Here is a 25,236-nt window from a genome sequence, read left to right on the forward strand (position 1 = left end):
TAGCCTATTCCATGCATTCAGTGCATACACTTGCACAAGTCAAATCCTAGTTTTGCATACTCTACAGTTAGGTGTTTTTGCAAATGATACAGACCTTTGTGCATAGTGTTTAATAAATTATTGAACTTTGAAGAACCTTTGAGAAGTAAGGCCTTCATATGACTGAGCAGTAGACATGAATAAATGTTATCCTCAAGTGTATCTAGCAGACAGTAATAGATGCTTGATCAGACAATATGAGCAGTGAGTGAATGATGGTAATAACATTAAATATTTACATATAGCAAAAGCATCTTGACAGCAGAAAAGAGACTGTCTGTGCAGTAAGGTGGATAAAACCCAGTGTAATATAGTATACCTTTCTATAGGACAACTTTCTGTTAATAACTAGCAGCATTTCTCGGTAAGACGCATATTATAAAAATAGTTGTTTGAGACTCACAACTACTGTATTTTACTCTACCTATTTTATACGGCATTTTAAAATCTGTGAATCTTCACTGTCATACAAGACAATTTTCAAAACTTCATCAATATAACCTCCTGGTGTTAATATCACTCCATGACTACTATAATGTAAAAATGATTACTAAGTTCAAGAATAAGAATTAGTAATTGGATAATAATCAAATGTTTAATATTAACCAAAAGTATATTCTGACCTGTATGTTACTAGAAGCTCAGAATCACTCTGCTTTACTTTACCTTAGTTTTATATTGGATTTTCTAACATAGGAGCTGTCTTGAGAATTGTGTCCAAAAGAAAGTTGTACTGTGGCTATACTCAAAACAATGCATGAAAGCAAGAAGCAATATCCTTCTCCCTTCTGCCCTCTCCACTGTTGAGTGCTTCAAGTGCATGATACTTGTTTATGTGCCCTTGTTTTGTTTTTTTGGGGAACCTGCAAATGATGATTGTAGAACAGTTGGTATTGCTTGCACTGCACGTTTTAAAATAGGTCACACTTGATTTTCCACATAATTTTAAAAGGAAATTACTGTATCAGAAGCATGGGATAACAACTTAATTTTTGTACTGAAGAGTAGATGAATTTTGTTGGAGGTTCTTATGCTTTTTAATGCATTCCAAATAGCTTTCAGTTATAGGAAAGAAATATAACAAAGGTGACTGTAAATTGAATTTTTTTAAAATACTCTATGAAGCTTGTGTTACTATGATGAACCCATTTGCATTTAATGATCTGTCATGTCATGTAACTAAAACAAATTAATATTGAAAATGGAGTGCTATCAAGCCACCTTTTCATATATTCATTTTCTTGAAATAGCAAAAGAGAACATAGACCGCAATTTTAGAATTTGTTGCCTTAAGTCATCACTGAGGTTGTTTTTTGTTTTGTTTTTATATTTTGTGGCAAAGATAATTCCTTGGAGGTGGATACTGGAAACTTTGTTTTACTTTTTTGCGTAGAATTCTTCCCTTGCTTACTGCTTTTGTTGGAAGGATGCTTAGCAATTCATTTCTTAGAGATGGCTTCAGCATGGGTAGCCATTCAATGTTCGTAAATAATCAACATCCTTGAGAATATGAATGATTATGAACATGGAATATCTAAGGCATATGACCAGTTGAGCATTGATTAGTCAAGCCTTTCTTGAGGTATAAGGGCAAATACAGTTTTCCAGTTGTTAAGGAAAGAATCTTAATCTGTGGAAGAAAGGGTTGGTATACTGCAAGGGGGGAAAAATGTCATATTCCTGCAAGTATGTGAATGATACGCTTTACAAAAGAAATTTAATGTGACATGTTCTCTTCTTGGATGAGTTTTACTTTGAGGCAAGAAGTTTTGCAGGTGATAGCTCTTTTGAGCAGCATTCCTCTGTGGCTGTAAAATTGATGTGGAGTACAGAGCTGGAATGTTGATAGCTTGATGCTAGTGGCTGTGAGCAGAGATGTTTTGAATGGGGACTGAACTGAAGAGAAGCCCAAGTGGGCTCATTCCACTGTCCGAAACTTGCCCCATGTTCCTTGTTTGCTTCTTGGATGTCAAGAATTGGAAATTATGCAGCACTTAACTTTAAGATTGCATCTGGTATCTAGTAAAGCAGCGTACCCCTGGCTTTCAGAGGGCAGCACGCCTCAGGATCCTTAAGAAAAGATAGCTGTTTTGGAGTAGAAGATCTACATGTATTTCTCAAGGCAACTAGTAGTTTGGGATCTTTTTGGATGAAAACTTCTAACATGCTGATCAGGAGTTATTCTAGTTTAAATCCTCTTTCTTTCTAATACAAATGCTGGTAGATAAAATGAAGTATTCTTGTAAAAGCAATAAAATATGACAGATTCTTAAAAGCTTGGACAATAATAATATAATTCAGTGATCATCAAACTTTGGACTTCGTTTTTTTTATTGCCATGGTAAACAGAGAGTTACAGTTGGTTTTTGCTGTTAACACTGCCTTCTTTCTCTTGTGGACTCTACAGTTCTTTAACTGTTACACTGTCATTGCTTTGTATCAGAGCATCTTTCTTCCAGTCTTCTCATTTAAGCTTTCCAAGATGCGATAGCAGTGAAAGGACTCCAGGAAGTACAAGTACTTTCTTTGAAGCTGGAAGTACAATTTGAGAAGCCATGAGTAGAATTCTATACGGTATGTAAGGAACAAGATTATCTTCTTTTTTTATTTGCTATTTAAAGTAGGGACAGTATTGATTCTTGTGTCAGCAGTTTAGGTCCTAAGGCAGGATATAGACTAAAACATCTGAAGTATATTTGTGGTAGAGGTTTCCAAACTTAGTTACAGTGTGCTGCCCACTCACTGAGTGAAGCTTTCCTCAGTTGGATTTCTAAGGGCTTTTTAAGTGCTTCAGTATCTAGGCACTTTACATCATAACTATTTGGCTAATACAGTAGAAGGTTTAATCCACAAGGTTGTGTTATCTTAATCTAACCATCAAAATGAGAATTTTAACTTGAGAATCTTCTTTCATTACACATCATTTCAGTGGGTTTTTTTGATGCAGATAGATAAATGAAGAAGATTCTTTGTTCATCGTACAATCTCCAAGGTCCAGACCCTGTAATAATCAGGATCTGAGCACATGCAAAACCTTGCTAAAATCTTATATTTTGATTTCACTGAGTTTGGGGTAGGGAAATTACGTTAGACAAACTCTTTTTGCAAGTGTAGTTCTGTTGCAGCTTGTGTAATGTTTCCATGAGCAATGTTTTAAAAGCCATTATTCCTCCTCTTCATTCTTCCCCCTCACATTTTTCCTTGCTGCTTCAGAATTTGGAGAAATTATCTTTAAAGCAAATTCTAAGCATCTTTCTTTAAATTTTGTGATAGAGGTTATATTTAAATCAAAACAGGCACTTAGTGTCCTCCTGTAGGAGTAAGTCTGCCTTGCGGAGATTTTAGATTTTTTTCAGATTTTGTTTCCTTGTTCTGTAGTGTGCAGTTCAAAAATGTACCCTAAAATATATTAGTTTCATTTAGCTTAATGAAATTAAGAAGACAAAATTAAGTCATGAGGCGCTTGAAGTGGGAATTTAATACCAGTAATAGGAAGCAGCTTTGCTGAGGGTGGTTTTCTGCTGAAATTAGTACTATAAAGTATTAATATGTTGCTGTCCATTTCATGATGATAGATGTGGGGTTCAGATGCAGAATTTTTAATTTATTCATCTATATGTAAAGTGCCCATGAATAAATGGTGTCCATGTGCTAAATGGCTAGTGAACATAAAGACTTTTACTTGCCTTTTCCTGTAAAAATCTTGTGAAATAAAAATGCAGAGACTAATGTCAGGGATTATATTAGCATCTTTTTTGCAATCCATGCTTTTAACTTGATCTAAGCATGTAAATTCATAATTTTTTTTTCATTGGTAGACAATTGTGCTGGTATTCAACACACAGATTAATTTATGTTCAGCATAAAATATATTTCAGCCTCTTCACAGCTTTTCTGGGGCTAGGTTGCACTGCAAAGTTTAGTTAGTTTGCATCAAGCTAAACATTCAGCTGCAGTACTAATCTGCAATACTAATCAGCAGAAGCGCAGCAGGATAACTGAGATGTGAAATGGCTGTAATCTCCATTGTAGTGATAATAAATACAGTGGCAGAAGTATACAAAGTGTCAAAATGCAAACAAGGAATGAATGTGCGAAGTTTACAGTCTCTAAAACACTTTCTTAAGCTGTGAAGGCACTCCAGATAATAATAATAAAGCCCATTCAAACTGGGGGGAAAAAATCATTTTGAAAATTAAGTTGATGGAATATTTTCCTAAAATCAATTTCATAGAATATCCAAGCTATCTAAACCTTTTTGTGCTTGGTATAGGCTTTAAAATATACCGGGTTTTGTCCTTTCCTGCAAGGCTTTTCTCTTTTTTTTGACTGTAAGAGCAGGCTGTAATAAAAACGTATGTAACACTTTATCAGCTATTTAAGGAAGCGTATGTTTTAGTTATAAAGCAAGGGGAGGAGTTTGTCTCTTCATGACCTCTCTTTGTCTGTCTTGTCTTGGCAAAGAGCGAGGCTTCTCTTCGGTACTGTGCGGACTCCACACTTGAGCCGAATTAGCTTTTGAACTTTTCGTGTACTATAAATCTTAAGAGACGGTAAAGTTAAAGTGCACGTCACTAGGTGGCACTGAAACATCGTTGTATGCCAAGTACAGTCTTGAGCTCTTCATCTGCGCTACTAGAGCTGCCTGGATTTGTAAGTGTCAGGGAAATTGTTTTATTGTTAAAGGGCATAGTGTAATATATTCATCTCCATCCAAGGCAGCCATTTAATGCCCTGAAACATGCCCTCTCACAGCTCTGGCCTGTTGACTATGCTTATTTGGTGTAATAATTAGCAGAATTTCTCACTAACAGCGGTACTTACTAACACCTCACATTTTCCTCTGTGTTTTTGTACGTGATGGATTGTGCATTCTATGAATAAAGTTAAGCGGGTCACAGCCTAAGCCCTGTACAACACAGCTATTTTCTGCGCAATAGTTTTGAATAGATATATATTAACTCCTTTTTAATCCTCGTGGTGTATAATGCAAACAAATTTGAGCCTTTTTGTAATAAGCTATTGAACACTTGTAGGCACAGAACAGTTAACTTGTCAACTTAAAGAACAAAAGAAATTGAACGAGGAGCTATAGAAATTAGAGTACACTGTCTTTTAACAATGGCATGCTTTAGAAGCCTGTTGTAATGCTTTATGAAGTTTGGTACAGATTGTTGTACTTTGTTCTAGAGGAACAATTCTCATATGCTTGTTAAAGGTGATCTTTCTACTGTCATGATGTTCAAACAGGTATGCTGCTTAGTATGAAAATAGAGGTGGGAAGCCTGTGTTAAACATATCTTGCTTTTTTTGCACTTTATTAGCTGGAAATGAGTGAGTATGTTGAAAATTGTTGTGATGGAAATAAAAAGAAAAGGTCCTTGAACAAATGCTGTGGTAGGGATCCCTGTCATGTTTCTTTCCAAATGCAGTGGCAAGGACAGATGGAGTTAAGGGTTCCCAAAATTATTAGGTAAAGGTAGTCTTTTTAAGTTAAACACCTAAGTAAAAATCTGATGAAATTCCTATATAATGAATTAATTCAAATAACAGTGATTTGAAGCATTTGTCAGATGGAAGCTCAGCTCTGCATGGAGACCATCAAAGCTTTGTCACTTCTAGTTTAGATGGGAATTGCAGCATACGTAGTGTTAAATGTTGGTCCTAAGCTCTGGCAGTTGTCTGGTATTATTTAATTTTAAAATCCTCCCAATTTTTTTTTTTATCCTACATTGTTCATTCTTTTTTCACCTAGCCCTTCTTGAATTCAAGTTACCGCTGAAGCAATTCCATTGTAACAGGGGAAGTAATACAGCATGTTAAGCCAGCAAATAAGAACAAAGGTGGCTCTGGCAGCTTTCTCTTAATGTCAGTTCCTTGCCCTCAGCTCCCTTATTAATGCATCTGAGCTGCTGTCACTCAGATGGTTTTAACAGAGACATGCATACTATGTGTTAAAAAGGGTGGACTAGATTTTTGAATTTCAGGTTGAGAGTACCCCAACATATAAAACCACTGTATCAAATTATAAAATGGTTGACTCAAGTCCTTGTAGATATTCTGAGGGAAATGAAATTTATTTATTCTTGTCTTTGACATATGCTCGAAGGAAGCAAGAGAGTTTAGAATTTTAAGGTGTCCACAATGTTTTCATTTGGACAGAGACTTGCCTGCATGACTTTAAAAATAATTTTATGATAGTTCAGAACAATCCTTCTCTTTGTCAAGTTGTACTTCCATATTAGGATTTTTTTATTTTGTGTACATATCTCTTTTTATGAAGGGTTTTTACTCTCCTCACCATTTCTGTTCCTTCCCTTGTACTAATTTACCTTTTTATGGCTTTTTGATGATGTTCTTACGTAACACATACAAATATTTACTTAAAAATACAGTTAGAGACTATTTGGTGCTTTTTCTTTATTGGGTCTTTTCATGGATTCAATTTTGAATATTACCCCACAGTTGATTAAACATGTCTGTATTTTCCTATTAGCCTGGTACAACTTTAGTACCTGTTATGGATCAGTATGGTTGCCTCTCTTCTTCCTTTGTTTAGAGAACGAATCCAAACCATTCTAAAATGAGTTAGTACTCTTTGTAGGAATTGTTTGGTTATTAAATTCGGCAGTAGGAATATGTAGCAGTATAAGTCTAGGACTTTTTTTCAGCAGAAGGGAGCAAATAAGACGAAGGAAAGTTGTGGTGAAATCTGGAATGGTCCTCTCTGCCAGCCTCTCTCTTTTTCACCTTCAGAAATCCAGCCTGTGTCTGAGAATGGCATGGAGAAGGGAAGAGATGATTTTTAAAAAGACTTGTCACTACTGTACTACTTCACATTCACAAAGTACAGACAGTGATAGCAGCAGGACTATCTACTCTTAGACCAATTAGAAATATAAGTTTTTGGGGAGAAAGGGCAGACAAAAGTTCCCCTGAACAAATGTACACAGAAGACTTAAGAAATAATTTTTGCGCATGTCCATTTTAGTTGAGTAGTGCTGCTCTGCAAAATTATACCTGATCATTGCAAGCGAGGGGAAAAAGTTAACAAGTAAGGTCTGTATATGCAAGTAATAAAAATGAAAACTGGAAATTATGTATTGGCCTTTCCAAGAGCTAGGATTGCTTTATTAAGACAGCATTATTTGAAAAAGTAACAGTTCCTAAGTTTACTTAAAAAATGTATTCTTACGCAAAATGTTGATTTGCATTATGAAATTTGCCTTGGATTGGCACAGAGCAAATGGCTCACCAGATCTACTTCTTTCATAGCAGATCAGTGCTTTCTTGTATTTTACCTCCTAGTATACCCTAAGCCTATTCTTTAAATTATGCAAAGTCAGTTTAAGAATAAAATGTGAAAGAAAATTGAATAGTCCTTCCTTTAGCTGTAGTTCTTTAACCTTATGATAGTACTGTAAATGTTCCGAGTACTGTGAAATACAGATCCCGACAAACTCTTGTCTAAGTCTGTATTGAGTTGTGAGGCAGAAAAGAATTTCTAACACCAGCTTTAGGACTTCAGTAAAATATATTCTTACAGAAGTAGACCAGGGTCTCCTGATTCACTGACCACTGGTGACTGGCAAAGTGATGAATCAAAACCAAACTGAGGAATAAGATGCATCAAACTTTCAGTCAGTGTGGCTCTGCTTCCTCCAGTTTGTTTGGTTAGGCTGCATGTGCAGAACTTCTTAAGGAAATACAGATGATTCATTGCAGTCTCCTGGTCTAAACAGATTGGGAACCACTGAACTAAAATGTATCATTTAGAAAAACATCCAAACTTGATATTAAAAAGAGGGAGAATTCATCTCTCACAGTGGTGATCTGCTCCAATGGTTAATTATCCTTTCTTTTAAATTGTGCTCCCTGTTTCTGGTCTGAACTTGCCTAACCTTCTTTCAGACCCTGAATTTTACTAATCGTTGTCTGCCAACTTAAATGTTAGCTTTCTGTTAAAGCCCCATGTGGCTTATTCCAGAGGCTGTGAACAAAACAAAGCCTTCAAACTGAACAAAATTAATTAACTTAGAATTGTTTACTACGTTTGCATTGTTTACTATGAGGTTTTTTCACTGAACAAAATTAATTAACTTAGAATTGTTTACTACGTTTGCATTGTTCACTATGAGGTTTTTTCTTAAATAATTTTTGTTACAAAAAAAACCCCTCTTCTTTCAGCAAACCCCAGATAGCAATATCCTTCTTGAACTTATATGCTATAATTCAAGTGTTTCATTAATAGTTGTCTTATGAAGTTAAGGCAACAACTGCAGTTTATACGTTTTCTAAGTGAGTGTTGTTATCATCATTTGTCCAATGGCATAGTTTATGCAAAATTAGGAAATAATTATGTTATAAATACAAAACAATGTTTGTGCATTTATTACACAGGTTACTCTTACAAGTGTATAAAATGTTACAGATTGCACTTTTTGCCACTGAATACTCTTGTACAAATACTGATACATATGTTAAATTAATGTGCATAATGTGATCTGTAACTTTTATGCCCTTGAAAATAATTTGTAGAAAATGATGCGATTGTATTAACATTGTACTCCTGTGTAGCTTCAAAAATAACAGCTCAATGGCTGTGCTGTTTCGGAAATTCGTTGACAATTTTTGTGACACCAAATTTGTTGTAACCATGATAACAAATCAGTGATGGTTGCCTTTAAATTGTTTTGGGGAGAGGAGGGGGAATTGCACAAAGCTTCTGCTCAAAGACTCCTCTGGTATGAGAAATGTTTGAAGGAAAATCTGTGTTTATCATGTCCTTGAAAAGGACAAATCACACAGATTGAAGAGCAGAGGCAGGAAGCAAGGTGCTGCTTCTGCAGCTGAACCTCAGGGGACCTAGCATACCCCTTCCTTCTGTGTATTCTGTCTGCAGTGGTTTTGTTAATTGTGGCATATATTCTCAAGAATTATCTGGTAAATACCTCCTTTAAAATAAATGGGCTCTGTATCTGGTGAAATGTGACTAACACAAAAGAAAAGTGTTCCTGGAATACGTTTCCTTTTATCTTTAAGGCTTTCAACCATCTTCCTGTTTTTTCATCCCAGAGTGAAGAATACAGTTAAATAATCAAATATGATATCTTGGAAGGCTGTAAAGGTCTTAAAATTTCACCAAGTATGTAAGTGCTTTTATACTTTCGTAGTGCTTATTGTGCTAATAAAATCCCTGGAAAATAATTTAACTCTGTTAAAAAAAAAAATCAAGAGTCAACAATTTTGTATTGGCCTATGAAGATGTTCAAATACTATGTAATGGGCATGACAGTTACAGTATGTGAAATTTAATGCTCTAGCTCCTTATTGATCTATCTTGTAGCCGATTGCATGGCACAAGCATTTGCACTTAACACCTGCTCTTTCTACATTAACGCTATCTTCAGCAGTGTTATCAAGGGAACTTGATGCTAAACTTAAGTATTTAAGGAAATATCTATATTTTTTTCAAGTATCCATTTTATTTTCACTTTACTTTTGACTGCTGTTTCTTCTGGGTGATGTTTTAACACTTAAAATTCCCTCCCCCGTTTTAAGTATCCTTATTACACATTGGATACTTTTACCATTACCTATCAAAATATATATAGACCAGAAATCCTACAACACTCAGTATTTTCTGGACATGATGAAAAGCTGCAAGAAAATTAATTGCATCTTTGATATTGCTGGTGGTTCTGGAAAACTGTATTAGTGTGACCTACTTGTGTATTTGAAAGTTCTTTGTCTGTCTACATCTACAGAAGTTTAAGCCTGTCGTAAAGGTTCTGCATCTCAAGCTGTGTCAGCCCTTGGTTTTCATTCTGGAGGTCCTTGATTCATTCCCTGGTTGTTGGTCAGCGTGTTTGCTCTTACTTTGCTACACTAGTTAGATATTATACCCCAGTGAAGGTTGTACAATTCCACATTGCAGATATGCAGTGCTTCCCAAAATGTTGTGGTGATTCTTAACGGTTCTTTCAGTTTCCTTGGGCCATTCAAGGAGAAGCAGCACCATGTCAGTATATTTCCCATTCATAAGCATAGCATGCAGCTCCTGAGGCTACACAGCTCTAGTGCCCTACATTCTGGTAATAGACTTCAGTACAAGTTAGGCAACATCAATAACTTCTCAGTGCCATTAGAACATAAGAGGTCTACAGACAGCGATGCCAAATGTATCCTTGTTTCAACATTAACCCTTGTTATAATCTGTGGTTTTATTTTATCTGGTTTTAATCTTTATTGAATGTTTTCCTCTGTAAAAAGATTGGTGCTTAGTATTTCACAACTAGTCAAACCCACTTGGTTTCTTGGGACTGAGTATATAAGGGTGTATTTGCTACATCATGCAGAATTAATTATTGGTGACAGTCACTAAGGTTTTTGTCTGCTGATTCTTTGGAGGTGAGCTGGTTAAGAACTGCTCGATTAAGAAATCTAGCTTCTCAGCAACTATTGGCTATTTTTCAGTGAAACTACGCAGAGAATGGCATGCAGAAATGGCCCAGTGTCATTATCTATTCCTTGTGATTCACAAACATGTTGATCAAATAGTATCCATTGTTTTAAACATTTTCTTAGGTGCATGTATGCTCTTGTGTCCATATGTATAAAAAAAAATGAAGAACTGGAGATTTGATTCAAACTTGGTCATTATTTTCAAACAAAGTTTGAACGTTCGTACCTCTCACCTAATACAGCTGATCCGTTTGCCAACGGGTACCTGCTGGAAGAGCAGAGGGAACAAGAAATGGATGATGGTGTCAAGATGCTTGCAGTGATGGTAGAATTTTATTGACAGGTATACTGAGGAGGCTTAGGCGCATTTTGTCAGCAAAAAGTGGCTGAGTTTGAACAATTTCAAACTTCTAGTATGATTACTTGAAGTGCTAATCCATGTGTGACAAATCGACACTCAGCTGGGTAAGAAAATTGCCAGTTCTGTTCCATTACCGGCCACTGGCCAAAGGAACAATGTTCCTGTAGGTTAAAACAACAATTAAGGGGCCCGTAACACGTCAGGGTGGGGAGAGAGGCAATACTGGTAGCAGAGACATTTTTCACACATTGCTAAGCTGCTTCAATGCATAAATTAACCCTTAGTTCCGTTACATGAGTCAAGTATGTTGTGCATATGCATGACTGGTCTGCGTGTGTGTGTGAACCAAAATCTGGGCCTGTTGATTTATGAGAAAGGGTAAGAGAGGTTGAAATTAGTAAGCAAAGCCAAACAGTACCTTTGCAGGAAACAATATCAAACAGTCTTTTAGACAGCTGCTCAGTTACAAATACTGGTGTTAGACCTGAGGTCTCTGCATTACAGTAGATTGTTTGTTATGTAATTTTTTCATGACCAGATCACTTGAACTGCATCCTACTACTTCTGTAACTGGACTGGTTTGTTCAGTGGGAAAGCAAGATGCACAATGGTTATATTAAATATCTAGCATACTTTATTGTAGTATAGTTAGGAAATGGATTTATGGGCTATTAAATATTGTTAGAGAATCATAGATAATTTTAGTATGAGTTTATATAGAATAATAATAATGCAAGTTTTTATCCTTAATATGAAAATGTTTTTGGCATATAGTATTATGGGGGGGCGGAGCTGTAGCATGCGACGTACAATATGGTCATATGTCTGCCAGTATTTTTGACAGGCTGGACTATAGAAAGAATGTAGCACAGGCAAGGCTTTTGCTAAGACTTGAGTGTAACGAAGGGTAACCTGGAAATATAACTTTTTCATGTGAGTAAACGGTGCTGTAAAATTGGCCAGTCCCTTAAGATCTTTTAATGAGTGGAGTTTACAGAAATAATTTGAAGAAAAAAAATTCTGAAATCTAATATATGTGATAATGGAGAAATAAAAGCTGTAATAGTGAATTTCGAATGTATTTTTTATTACTCTAGGTTCATTTCTGACATAACTTGTTTTAGTGAGCCACTTGAATGATTTTGGTTGCTATGAAGTTTTAATAGCTAACACTTGGAAAGCCTTGTAGTTTAAACAAATGTCAACTTCAAAATCACATTCCTGCCTTAAAAAACTCCCAAATTTGCTGTGGGTTTTTTTTAATTTTTTATTTTTTAAAAACATGTGAAAGAATGTTAGAAGGTAAGGTTGTGTAAGTTCCTGGAAGGTGGTGGCGTTTTTCTAGGTGGGGTCTTAGTATTGTGTTGCAAAATTTTTACTATATGAAGTATTTAATCTTCCTCCTTTATAAAGTCATTGAGCTCTCACTTCAGAGCACTAGCCCTTTTCTTCATGCATGACTTGAAAGAAATCCATGTTTTATTAGAGTTGATTTAAAAAAAAAAAAAAAGGATGAAAGAGAAACCCAGGCCCTAATGTACATTCTTATGCAGGGACAAAGCTAATAGAAAGGAGGAATTTTTGGAAAACCAAAGGTTTGCATCTGAACTTGTGATTCAGATCTTTCTTTCATGACAGTATGCATTCTTGGAGTGCCTTGCTAAACCTGATAACCTTTTGGAAAACAAAAGACTATTGGGAAAAACAGTATTGGAGATGATATTTTCTTATGCTTTGAATAGAGGCCCTTTTTTTGGGAGCTGCACCAGAAATTTCTGCAAACACATTGGATTGCATAGAAAACAAAAAAAACTTAAGTGTTTTACTAGTTCTGGTCCCGAATCAGTATTCTCAAAAGTGTAAAAACTGCAGTGGGCTGTTAGCAAAACTTTTTAGGATGAAAAAATTGGCCAACGTTTTAAGAACTTCTAATGAAAGGAGTTAAGGCAGAAGGGCTTTTGTAGGCTGTGAGTGGAGATGATGTTTCAAAGCTGCTAGGCCTTCCTTTTGCACTCTCACCTCTAGCAGTATATTGTTCCCTCCTTTAGCCCCAATAAGATTATTTGTCAGATCTAGACTTGCGATAGGTAAAATTCAGCCTAGATAGAATGTTCAGCTTGCTTTTACCTCTCTTTCCTGTAAGATTGCGAGGGGTGGCGGGGAGTAAAAATGAACACTTTCAATCTTTGCTTTATAAAAAAAAAAACTAGCATTGACCCCATGAAATCAAGGTGGGACTTCAGGTCACTGTAAGATGAGTCAGATAGTGAATCAGAAAACTCAATTATTTTGCAGGGAAGAGCAATATATGAGTATGTAGAATTATTTTGCTGGTTGTGCTGTTTTCTCTGCGTCAGGCAAGCACCAGCTTACACCAGCTTGCCTGAAAGGTAGATCGAAGAGTCCAGCCAGTTCTCAGCCATCTGCAGAGTATTAAAAATGGTTGTTCCCTAGTGTGATGTGTATATGAAGTATCTGTAAATAATAAATATCTAGGAATTGTTAAAATAGGAAGTTAAATGCCACAGTGAGATATTCAGTTTTTGTTTCAATGGTCTTCTTTCATGTGTCGTTTCCAAAGCATGATTTATCTTTTGCTTCATTTCTGCATAATGCTGATTGTAAGGTGAAAGTAATTAATCAATGGCTAAAAAAAAACGTTGCTTGCATCCCCTCAGATGTTGGGAACGTGCCTGTTAGAAGTTTCAAAATACCATCTTTCCTGAAAAAAAGTCTTTGTTAGGGAATAATGAGATGGGCTTTTCCGGAATAGTGAGTAACGGTCATGTTTTTGGCAGACTACTAGTTTGAATAAAGTATATATTTTGACTGCTTATCAGAGTGAGTTCTTGTATAACTAAAAACTAACATCCTTAAATGTTTCATAGGCACTGTTGTATCTGTCCATGTCTTGGACTTGTGTGACTGACTTTTTACACCCGTATGGGATGCTGCTCTAGGTCCAGAGAGATTACTTGGTGTAGTGAAGCTGACATTTTCCCTGAATTCAGGAGAAATGCAGGGCAGCAAACAGGTTATCTTTTAGAGGTGAATACCACTTGCATTGACTTAAGTCTCCTTGTGTGAACAAATGCAATTTCTTCAATAAATTCTTCAGTGCGTTTTATACTAAGTATTGGGGGAAAAAGCCAAACTTCTGCTTCTTAATGTTTTCAGTGTTTTTACATGGTAGAAATTGTGACATCGCCGCCTTATATTTGTTGTCAGAACTAATTTCAATAATACTTCAGTGTGATTTCAATAAAACTAGTTTCTATAATACATTGTTTCAGCCAATACAATGATTTGTAAATTGGAAAATGACTGTTGTCTTCTGGCTTGTTTGATGATGAAACTAAGTGGGAATTCTATGTTTGAAACACTAAGGCCTTCACAAGCCTTTATAGCCTAGATATTGAACTTTTGTCTTACAATTAAGAGAGAAATGAAACCTTTTGAGAATGATATTGACACCCTGCAGGGAAATATGTCAGCTGCAAAAATTTTTACACTGTCATGCTTCTTGGCCAGAAAATGTCATTAAGTCCCATCTTTCCCTTATACCACTTAATTTGAAAATAACAAACCATGTGTGTGTAACATAACTGCATTTTGGCCTGTGACTTTGATGTATATTAGCTGTGTTTCTATTACTTCTCCTGCTCTGTAACATACAATGCATTACTTATATTGCCATGTAGAAACTTAGGAAAAAAAAAATATATAAATGATATGTGTAGTGATTGAGAGATTCCAATTATTACTATTCCACTTGCTGAATTTTACAACCAACCATCTCATTAATAAACCCGTTTATAACTAATAAATGAGCAGAGATTGTTAATGTCTGCAGGAAGTTCATTGCACACTCTAAAATTGTGCATCAGTGCTTCTGGTATTCATTCCAGTTATCGGAGTCAGATCCATAACACAGCAGCCTACAATAAAGGGTATTTGCAGAGATTTGCTCCTTTCTGAAGGCCCAAGTACAACACTTAACAAGGTTTCTTGAGCAGTGCGCAGTGCCTGATGACATTATAGGAATGGTGCACATAAGATTGTCTTTCACGTATTGGCATCTCTAATGTATATATAAAAATCACATTGGTTTTTAAAGTGTGAGAAACTAATACTGGCACCTGAATAACTGTTACACGGTTAGTAATTTTTTAAAATGTAAAAATCAGATTTAGAAAAATGCTTTTTAAGATGCCTGATACCTTCAAGTAAAAGCTTTTTTTTTTAATTTATTTTATTTTATTTAGGGGTTTATGTGTTGGAAGAGCCTATAAGCAACGCTTATGTAACAGCGCTTAGACTTACACATCAGCCATCTGGTAGAGCCAGATCTTCGGTTTTTCTCTTTTTCTACTTTTTTGAGGTATTTGTGAGTAGCTTGATGTTTTTGACAACTGTGTGACAGTTTCTTGCATAAGAGATGAGCAGCGTGTTATACCACCCGGCTGTGTGTATTAGTCTGTACATCAAGCTGAAGAGCGGCACTTAGCCAGATCTGACAATCAAATGTGAACTAGTACTACCTATACACAAGAGTGCATTTTAATGTTGTGTGCTTTTTGCCAAGAGGCTGGTACTTGACAAAGAAATTGTCAGAATCTCTCTTCTTCCCACCTCTTTTTTTTTTTTTTTCCCCCACAGATGTGAGTCCATGTTGAAATCTTTTTTTTTTTCTGCAGTTTAATATGGTTTATCTTACAGATAACAAAGACAATCTAATGTTTTCAGTAATTTCATGTAATAAAATTGTAGCAAGCTTTTTGTAATAGAGGAGTGTTATTGTTTTAGAATATGCAGCAAATTAGCATGTCATTTTTGCGAACTTAATCTGAAGTTACATTATGCTCGGTTTCACCAATGACTTCAATGTCAACATACCAACAACCTGTCCCCAAAGAAAACTAGAGACCTGGAGAAATTACATTGCTAGTTCATAGATGTCAGTGCTGCTCTTCTCAGTCTAAAAGAGTCGGTGAGCAGCAGACTGTGAGTGTGGAGATAAGTAAGTGAGAGCTACCTGCTCTTATTTTAGTTTGACTGATCTGTTAGCTATAAACCTTAAAATCTTCTAGACTTCCTCATGATTTTAAGCCTCCGTCATCTTCTTTCATGCTTAAATCTGAATAAATGAAATTCACTGTCACAGAATAAAATACACAGTAACACTCTTTATAGTTCAGCTGTCCTTGTTTATGTGTTTGCTATAAGCCAGGAGTTACTACAGGTAATATTTCTTTGTTCATTTTTTAAATAGGATTGCCAGAATAGGGAAGATTTGTTTTGACCTGTTTATGCAACCCCGAAAGATTATGAAAAGCGGAATTTACAAGAAAAAAAAATGTTTTTTTAACAATGAATTCTCTTGTCTATGAAATATCAATTTGCAGTGACATCTAGGTGATGAAATACGTAGTTGTTCCCATATAACTTGGTTTTACGGAAGTGTTAGTGATACCCTTTTTTAAATTACTCTATGTTTTCCTTTCTAGTATACCCTATTCTTTTAAAAACTGTATTCCATTTTATCTTGTCTTGCTCTTACGACATAAAAGTATTGAGCGAGCTGCAACTTCAATTATTTCTTGTGATAGTGTTTATGTAGTTGAAAATATTGCAATAAAAATGAGAATTTGGTTCCTGTTATCTGGAATATTCAAGCAGCATGGCACATATAGTTTTGTGATCTTTGAGTTGCATTTTTATTAGTAAATATTTGTTTGTAAAGAAACAAAAATCTTGTTTGTAAAGAAACTATCCTTGCAAGCCACAAGAAAGAAGAAATAAAGGAAACAGTGTATTAATTTTCTAGGCCAATACTTCTACTGTAACAACTTCTACACTGTTTTTAATCTGTACTTATGTTAAGTTAGTGTTGTATTAGACTGTTGGTAGATAAATGCGGATGGACTTGTCATGGATTGGGATTGTTTGATTCCAAAAATCTGATGGCATGTTTCAAGCTTCTCTTGCACTTTCTAAATCTTTAGCTGCACAATTAATTGTATAATGCATACAAAAATTCTATTTTTATTAATAAAAACCTGCAAAATGCAGTTTGGGGAAAATCAGGCTTTTATCTTGACATTTTCTTAATGGTTGTGTTGACTAAACATTGGTGGAGATGCTCTTAGTCTAAAACAGAAGTAAAAAGGAAGTTAAAAGAACAAGGGGGACAGAGAAAACCTGCTCTTCACAGTCAGCAGCTTCTTAGTGCACTTCCAACATCAAACCAGATTTGTGGCTGTCTGCTGGGAAGGCAGGTCTTGAGTATGGAATTTTAAATATTGTCAGGTTGTGTAGGGGCTTTGGTGTCCAGTAAATGATGTTTTCTTTTTCCTTCATACACCCATTTCAGGAAACATTTCAGAATATGCCCAACATTGAGGCTCATTGTTTATTATAATAAAGTATATTGTTGAGCCATTTAATGGAATATGAGCTTTGTACCCATTGGATCCACAAATTGAAGTAGAAAATAAAAAGAAACAAGAAATTAGTATCAAGGTACAAAGTAGGCATAGTTCTGAAGAACATTAGACCAAAATGGATTTTCATCAGTGTAATAAGGACTGATTATCTAAAAAAGAATTTAGGAGGAAAAATACTCCCGTGCTTTGAAACTACCTAACCTGAATTACTGCTTTGTAAGTGGAAAAGCTCCACTGACTTTCTACATCCATTTTTCCTTATTTGATTTTCCAGAATTGAAGGTAGTAAGAGAAATAATTGCACATGTTTGTGTCTTTTTAATACAACTAATTTTATACTTGGCTGGTTTTATCTTGGTTTTTAGTCTAATTTTCTGTTTCAATTTTACTTCTCCAAAACAGAAAAAAAAGCTTCTTGAAGAACTTGGTGAGAATAGACTTCCATATGTGACACCAGCCGATGCTGATTTCCATCAATTGGTAATGTATTTCTTTTAACTGTGCTTGCTTTAAACCAAAATGGCTGTTTGCACTGAACAACAAATAAATCTTTCTTCAAAGAGACACTGTGAAATCTGATATGAAAAAGGTATCCTGAGGGCTGATAATGTACTTTCAGGTGGTACAAAAGAAGACCTCTAGAATTGGGATATTCAATAATGAAAACTTTGTGAACTTTATTTATTTTTAGGATTTTTCCCTGAGTATCAGTACCTGAGTACCAGGTAACACATGTAACAATGAATCACACTTTCTTTTGCTTTGTTAAAATAAAATACATGTCACCATTCTTTTAAGGTTTTTTGTTTTTTGCTTTTTTTTTCTGAGTTGTGAAGAGATCTATTCTTTATAGCTCAGGTTTGACAAAATAGGGAAAATATTAACATAGAAATTTTTTGGCTTAATTCTACTTTCAAACAATAAGTAATCCTTAAGACTTTGCTTACAAAACGAACTGTGGAAACTGGAATGCATGCCTCAAATGAAACGAAATAAAAGTAAAAACAGGCCCAGTAGCCACATAAGTAGTAAACCAAATGAGTGTATGGAAGAGTATCATGAAATTAATAGAATATTCTGCATCTATCTTGGATCTTTCTAGGTCAGCTACAAAACATATGGCAAGAATTGTAGGTTCAATCAGATCAAATCGGAACACGGTAAGATGAAAAGCATAAGAAAGAATCTCATAGTTTGAACAGCTACAGCAAGCGTGCTTACATTACAGGCATGTCACCTTGTATTGACATATGGCTCAAAGATGTATATGGTAGCATAAAAATAGGTCTGACTCTTCCCTTGCAAGGATGAATTTCTCTTTTGCAGGATTCCAAGGCCATGAAAAGTTTAGCATACACCACACTATAGCAAAGGAAAGACGTATTTAAGGGTCAGGTACTGGACTGTGACTCAGAAGCATGAGGTCAAACTCCAGTTTTGCCATGGGGTTGCAATCGTGATACTGAGCAATCTGTATACTTCCCTCACCTTTCTCATTCATTTGGGTTGGAGAATGCTTAGGGAAAGCATGGTTTTCTCTGTATCCTTACAGTGCTGAACATAGTGGAAGTAAGCTCTTGATTGGGATCTTTAACAGCTGTAAGGGTAATAATATGAAAACACATAACTTGCTGTTCACCATAAAAGCACTTTTGTGGGTAAGGGCAAGGAAAAGTGTAGAAGAGCTGGAAAAGTGTAGAAGAGCTTAACAGAATGATTTTTTTTGTTGTTGTTGTTTACAAATAAACCAACACCAAACATGTTCTTTTCAGTCTTAAACTAATGTTCCAGAAGAAGCTCTTCCCCGTTTTGAGACTTGGGCAGCTTACTGTTTTCTCCTTCCTAGTTCTGTTACATCCCCTCCTGTTTGTTCTCTTCTTTTATATCTGTTGCTGCCATGCCCAGCATCTCTTTCTTTTTTCCATCTTTTTAAATCCACAGTCTCATGGAGCTGATGTGAAAAGAGGAGATGGAGCCAAGGTTGCCCAAGTGGCATCTCATTTGCTCAGTATCAGTAACCCATAAATGTAGAAGACAATGGGAACAAGATAAGCAGTGAAATCAGACCTTCAAGCCTTAATAGTGTTTCGATACATTCTTTTTGCATCATATAGAATTATACTTTTTGTGTAGGGTTTATGTGCATGCTAGGTATTTTTGAGTATATGTGGTAATCATAAGCATCACAAGCGCCTTTTAAATTCTTATGGTGGTTATGAAATGTTACTTTAAGGACAGCTGTAGATATTACAAGTTCCATGATGCTTAAATGTACTACAGATGGAGAGGAAAAGATGGGTGAGAGCTTGAAGACAACAAACTGGCAAAATAAAATATCATACACAGTTTAGTTTTAAAGTCTGTCTTTCCTGGAAAGACCTACCTTACTCCTTTAAGGGTCCACCCCTTATAAAGTGGTATTCCGTGAATGTGTTGGAAAGGTTAGGTAGGATGCAAGTAAAAAAATACAGTATCCTGCCAGGTATGGAAATGTACAGTCTGAACAAAACTAAGAAATTCCATCACAAGCAAAACTTCACTGACATCCTCTTTCAAAGCATCTTGCCTGATGAAGGATTTTAGAAATGGGCTCCAAACCACAGGCTGAAACAAGGTAATGTTTAAAGCCAGTTATGAACAAGAAAAAGTCTGTTAACAAGGCAATTCACAAATATCTGAAGTACAAATGATCATTTCATGATTTAAGTGGCTGTTTGCTTATCAAGGGTCCTTATTGCTGATTTCTAACTTTATTCTATCACTTGAGTCATCCTGTAGGGTGATTCTGTGTGTTGGGTACCACCATTAGAAGTGAAAGCATGTGTATATTTAAAATCATGTGTGTAATATTAATATGAAGAATTGAGCATCAAATGTGCTTTTTTTTCTCCTGTAGTTGCCAGTAACGTACCTACTTCTTTCAGAGTGAACTGTGAATTGACCTTTAATACTTGCTGTCAGAGTTACAACACAGAGTACATGATTACTCCCCCTTCCCCATCCCCCCAAAACAACAAGGTGTCCAGTGTGAACCCAGCATTCACCCTGTGTTCTGATCCCTTAATGCTTTCCTTATGTAGGACATAGCACAGTGACTGGTTGGAGATTTAAAGAAGACCAAACTCTTTTCATGTGATGTGTTGGAAATATGTTTCCACTTCCTGATTTCTTCCGAGATATCGGTGTGGGGTTTTTTTAAGGTAGAATCCTAAGTATACCATGTAAAACTTAATGATAAAATAGTTTTTAAGCATGTAATCTTAAAACATAATCCAAATGTAACATGCCGCTGACTTGGCTGGCAATAAAATGTGGAAGACATTACCTCTGCAGTTCAGGAGGGGAATACAATGTTTTCACCTTTGTAAAATCTGTGTGCTTCCTTTCTAGTGCATGTTTTCAGGCATTTAGTTGCTTTACATCATATTGTTATTTCCCTTCTTCTGTTTGTAATAATTGTTTGGAATTTCATGTGTGCGATTCATGTCAAAAATTCAGTTTATTAAATGGTTTAAAAATATCTAGTAATAATGACTTTTTAAATATGCCATAACAGCATATGTAATGTGGTAATTGGTTAATCTGACCTGAGTATGTCCAATATACAGAATGATTTAAAGAAATACTGGGATACAGCTATAGAACTGTGAGTGCTCTTTCTTTTATACATATCATTTGCATAATGAAACAAATCGTGCAGTAATGATCTTTATATGTCACAACATAGAATGTTCTGTCATTATTAAGTATGATTGTGAAAGAATACTTACGATTCCCATCAACCTATACCCACACATCTGACTGTAGCCTGTAGCTGTAAATCCTTAAAATTTGCTGTTACTGATTTCAGTAGTTATTCTTTATAAGGATTTTTTCACCGTACTGTTCAAAGGCTACAGATACAAAGCACTGATTGAAACAAAGGGGGCAGTTCAGGACCTCTAAAGGAATCGTTTCAGGCTTTTGGCAAGCTCAGGCAAATTGCGTTTATCAAGTTTATATTCGGTTCTTTTAATGAAAGGTGGATCAGTGTTCTGTGCTGGGGATTGTGGAGGGACCTTCAAATAGATATCTGGAACTCTTTTCAAGCTTTCGTATTTAAAGTATAGCACGTAAATGCAATTGTCAGAAATTATTATTATCTGTAGATACTGTTATGGGTTTTTTTCCTCTCTCTAGGAAGCTAGTTTGTGGAAACCATAAGAACGTGTAAAGAAAGGGAGTTAGCTTCACCATAAAAAATTCACAGGAAATGGTGGCAATGTTTATAGATAAACTATGATTTGTTATCTGTAATCATTATTTTTAAAATAGACTTCCTTTCATATTCCACTTTTTAGTAGAAACAAATGATCCTATAAAGCCACCGCTTCAGTGTTGTAGGATAACAACGTGTCATGATGCAAAAGTCTAACTGTTTTCATGCAGTAGAAAATGTGCATACTGACTTACTGCCTGGTTTGTATTTTTTAAAGGCACCTTTTCTGGATTTTAAAATTAATTTCCTGAAAGGCAGGTTCAAATCTGAAGTCTGACTTGGAAGTAGATAGTACTAGTAAAGTGGTTTTGAGTTGTACCAGAAGGAGCTCACAGATGGATTGTAGGTCAGTGTGATGCTTTTGTGCTGGTGGCTTTTATTTGTGTTTTAAAAGTACTTTGAACATAAGCTGTTATGTTAGTAAAAGTTTTGATAGATCAGTTTTGTGCATCCACGTGCTCTTGCCCCATTGCCTGATGCCTTCTGATTTCAGTTTACCTTAATTTTTTTCCCCACAACACCATCAGTATCTACCTTTTCCAGAGACTAGTGACTAACTTCTGGACAAAAGGAAATAGGTGTAGTGAGTCGTTCAGAGCTTCACATATGCTAATTGACACTTGGTAGGCTCACATTACAGCCTTTCCCTTACTAAGGGCACTACTTTGCATCTGTTTCTTTTACTTATCTATTAATTTTAATGAAATACATAGGAACTTAGTCTGTTTAAAAACTTATTCTCTAGCCTTTGTCCAGTTTGCCAAACAGTCTCAGCAGTAGTTAAAGCAGATTTACAGGCAACCAATAAAAAGCGTGATTACGTGATACTCACTTCCTTAGAAAACCGGATTAACAAAATAAAATTATCCAAGCCTTTCTGGAATGGGAAGCAGTATTTTGCATGCGAAGCAAGATACTGCTGATTAGCAGTGTCATACCTTGCTGGGAGTTGTTGCCTCCACAAACTGCTGGATTCTGAACTCCAGCTGATACTAGAGCTGGTGTGGTGGGGAGATGGGCAGGAAAATAAGTTTGGAAAATATTTTTTTAGCTAAAGGGGAACTTTTATATAAAATAGGAGAGCTAATTGGCATGCATTAAGGAATGTGAAAATAGAAAGGACCAGTATGTCAAGGACTGTTTTGAAGATAGAAGTGCAGTGCAGCAGAATGTTGGCCTTTTTTCAAAATTTACATTTTCATTTTGTTATTTTTTGCCCTAAAACTTGTTGTTATATAAAACTATTTCAGTTTATCATGTAGCCCTCTAGAATTCTGTACATCAGAATGAGACAGGACAGTCTTTGCAACCATTGCAAAAAGAGGAGTCGCTTATTACTGCTTAATATTCCATTGTTTGTATACTTAAAGGTAGCATTATCTACAGATTCATCAGGGGAGCTTATATGTTCTATTGATTTCTGACAGAATCCTCAGATGTATTTATGTATTTAGAGATTTGCCCTGGTGATACTCTCTGGTTACAGGCCACTGGTACATATCCACTGTTTATGCGATGTATTGGAATATGAAAATAGAGTAACAAATACTGGCATCTATTTCTTCACCACATTCTAGATTCATGCTTGATAACTTGTCAACTTAGTCTTGTTTGTTCTTGAATATATGAAATACTTTGGTTCCTGAAAAAAGAATAGTTGTTCTGCTGGTTTTATTATGGTTTTGGTTTTTTTTTTTTCCCCCTCCTTTAGTGGAAGACCAAATATTCCAAGCTGATTTTCAGAAAATCTGATACAGTTCCTGAAGAGCTCCATCAAATGGTACAAGAAGGCTTTCTGACCTTGCGAAAACACGATTGTTTCTTTCAAGATCTTGTAAGGATCAAAGGAAAAGATTTTGTTACCCCAGTGTCTCGTATATTAATTGGAAACCCAGGATGCACTTACAAGTACTTGAACACAAGATTATTTACAGTTCCTTGGCCTACTGAAGGTTATGATATAAAATATTGCAGTCCTCAAATACATGATGCTTGTAAAGCATTATTCAGACTTAATGACTACTTGCATATTGAAGCAGTCAAGGCATTACAAGGACAAAATTTGTTTGAGAAAGAAATTAAAGATACTACTGTAATAGATAGGGAGCAAAATTTTGCTACTTCTCTTACGGAGAAAGGGTCTGTTTCAAAAGATCAAAGCAGTTGTTGTGTACCAGAGGATGACTACATAAGTCTAAAGAACAGAACATCTTATAACTTGACTTTATTAAATTACATGGATCCACTACAAATGCTGTACTTGAAACAAGAACCTTATTTTGGAATGGGGAACATGGCAGTGAGCTGGCACCATGACGAGAATCTGGTCGAAAGGTCAACGGTTGCTGTGTACAGCTACAGCTGTGAAGGTGAGTAATGGGAGGTATGAGTTGACTAGTGATATAAGTATCTTAAATCCCTGAAGCTCTTTTATGTTTTCTTGTGTGTATGTACATAAGCACACCTGCATGCTAGTCTAGATTTGTCACGTGCTTCTGAATACGTTGTGGTACTTTTTGTATTTAAGCCCTATCTTTATTTCTACTAAAACCTGTACAAAATATACCTGTGTTTACTGCAGCTGGCTTATCAGTTGTTCTGTAAGTAGATTTAAAAATTGGTATAATTAACTTCCTGACTAAGAGCCAGGAGATCAAAATCTATCAAATACATATTTCAGGTTAGCACATGTGCATATTTTCTATTCTGTAAAATGTTTCATTGTAGTTGAGATCAGTCTTTATTGTGTTATTATCGTATACAGACTTGCTTCTGCTTTATGCTGATTTTACTGCTCTTCTTTCTTTGGGAAGATCATTTTGGGTTGGTTTTGTATAAGTATTACTGTATTTATTTGGAAGTATATACATTTTGTCTAGGCATGCTGTAGTGCTAATGCACGTTTTGCGGAGGACTTGCCAATGTTTCTATAATTGGGAAGGGTGGAAGTTTTCCATTAAAAGACCTGTTGTCTGACAGGCTTTGCAGGCTCTTAGTGATTTAAGAACCATCTGTAGTTGAAGAGTCATTAAATAATTTCATTTTTAGTTTAAAGTACCTTTCCCATCTTTGTCTTTATTTAAAGACAGACATGAAGATTTTTGTTTATTTTTTTCCTAACAATTTTTGAACAAAGCCTTGGAGGTTTTTTTTAATGGCTTCCAGTTTTGCAAACATAAGATTAGAATTTAGACACTTGATTTGAATTTGCAAATGCTCCCTTATGTTTCATAATTCACAACTGATTTTTGGTCCTTCCAAAAATCCTTTGATGTTTGCTTCAAAACATGGGAAAAATTCACGTTGACTAGATAGGTTTTGGCTTAAGACCATGACGTAAAAATAATAGCTTATACTTTCATGTGCATTCTCTTATTAGTTTTGTTATTAGTTTTGAAACTATGGGTCACTTTGTTATTTAACATTCAGCTGAAATAGTCATATTTACATTTTCCTGGACATAAAACATCAGCTGGCTTAGCAAACTGAATAGAAAAGATTCCCTGACCAGTAGAAGTGTCATTTTGTTCATGAACTTTTTTCTGTCTTATTTGCCAAAGATGTTGATATTTTATGTCCAGTAAATGTATTTTTTTTCCCAGTAGTACTGTAGATAACTTCATAACTGAAAAAATATTTAAAGAAGCATAAGCATGAACTTGTGCTAA

At 35.5% G+C, this 25,236-nt stretch overlaps 1 protein-coding gene across 1 annotated transcript in view; it reads left to right on the forward strand.

Annotated features, from left to right (window-relative positions):
* Nucleotides 1-17,712: 17,712 nt before the first annotated feature.
* Nucleotides 17,713-25,236, forward strand: part of FTO (fat mass and obesity associated) — a gene marked incomplete at both ends in the record, with an annotated part of 35,069 nt that continues 27,545 nt past the window's right edge. The window contains 2 exons of the mRNA XM_009575604.1: nucleotides 17,713-17,790; nucleotides 23,280-23,937. Coding sequence (XP_009573899.1) covers nucleotides 17,713-17,790; nucleotides 23,280-23,937 — 736 coding nt within the window. The remainder of the gene's footprint in view (nucleotides 17,791-23,279; nucleotides 23,938-25,236) is intronic.

Source organism: Fulmarus glacialis, unplaced genomic scaffold, assembly GCF_000690835.1.
Source record: "Fulmarus glacialis isolate BGI_N327 unplaced genomic scaffold, ASM69083v1 scaffold9034, whole genome shotgun sequence".
Classification (NCBI taxonomy): domain Eukaryota; kingdom Metazoa; phylum Chordata; class Aves; order Procellariiformes; family Procellariidae; genus Fulmarus; species Fulmarus glacialis.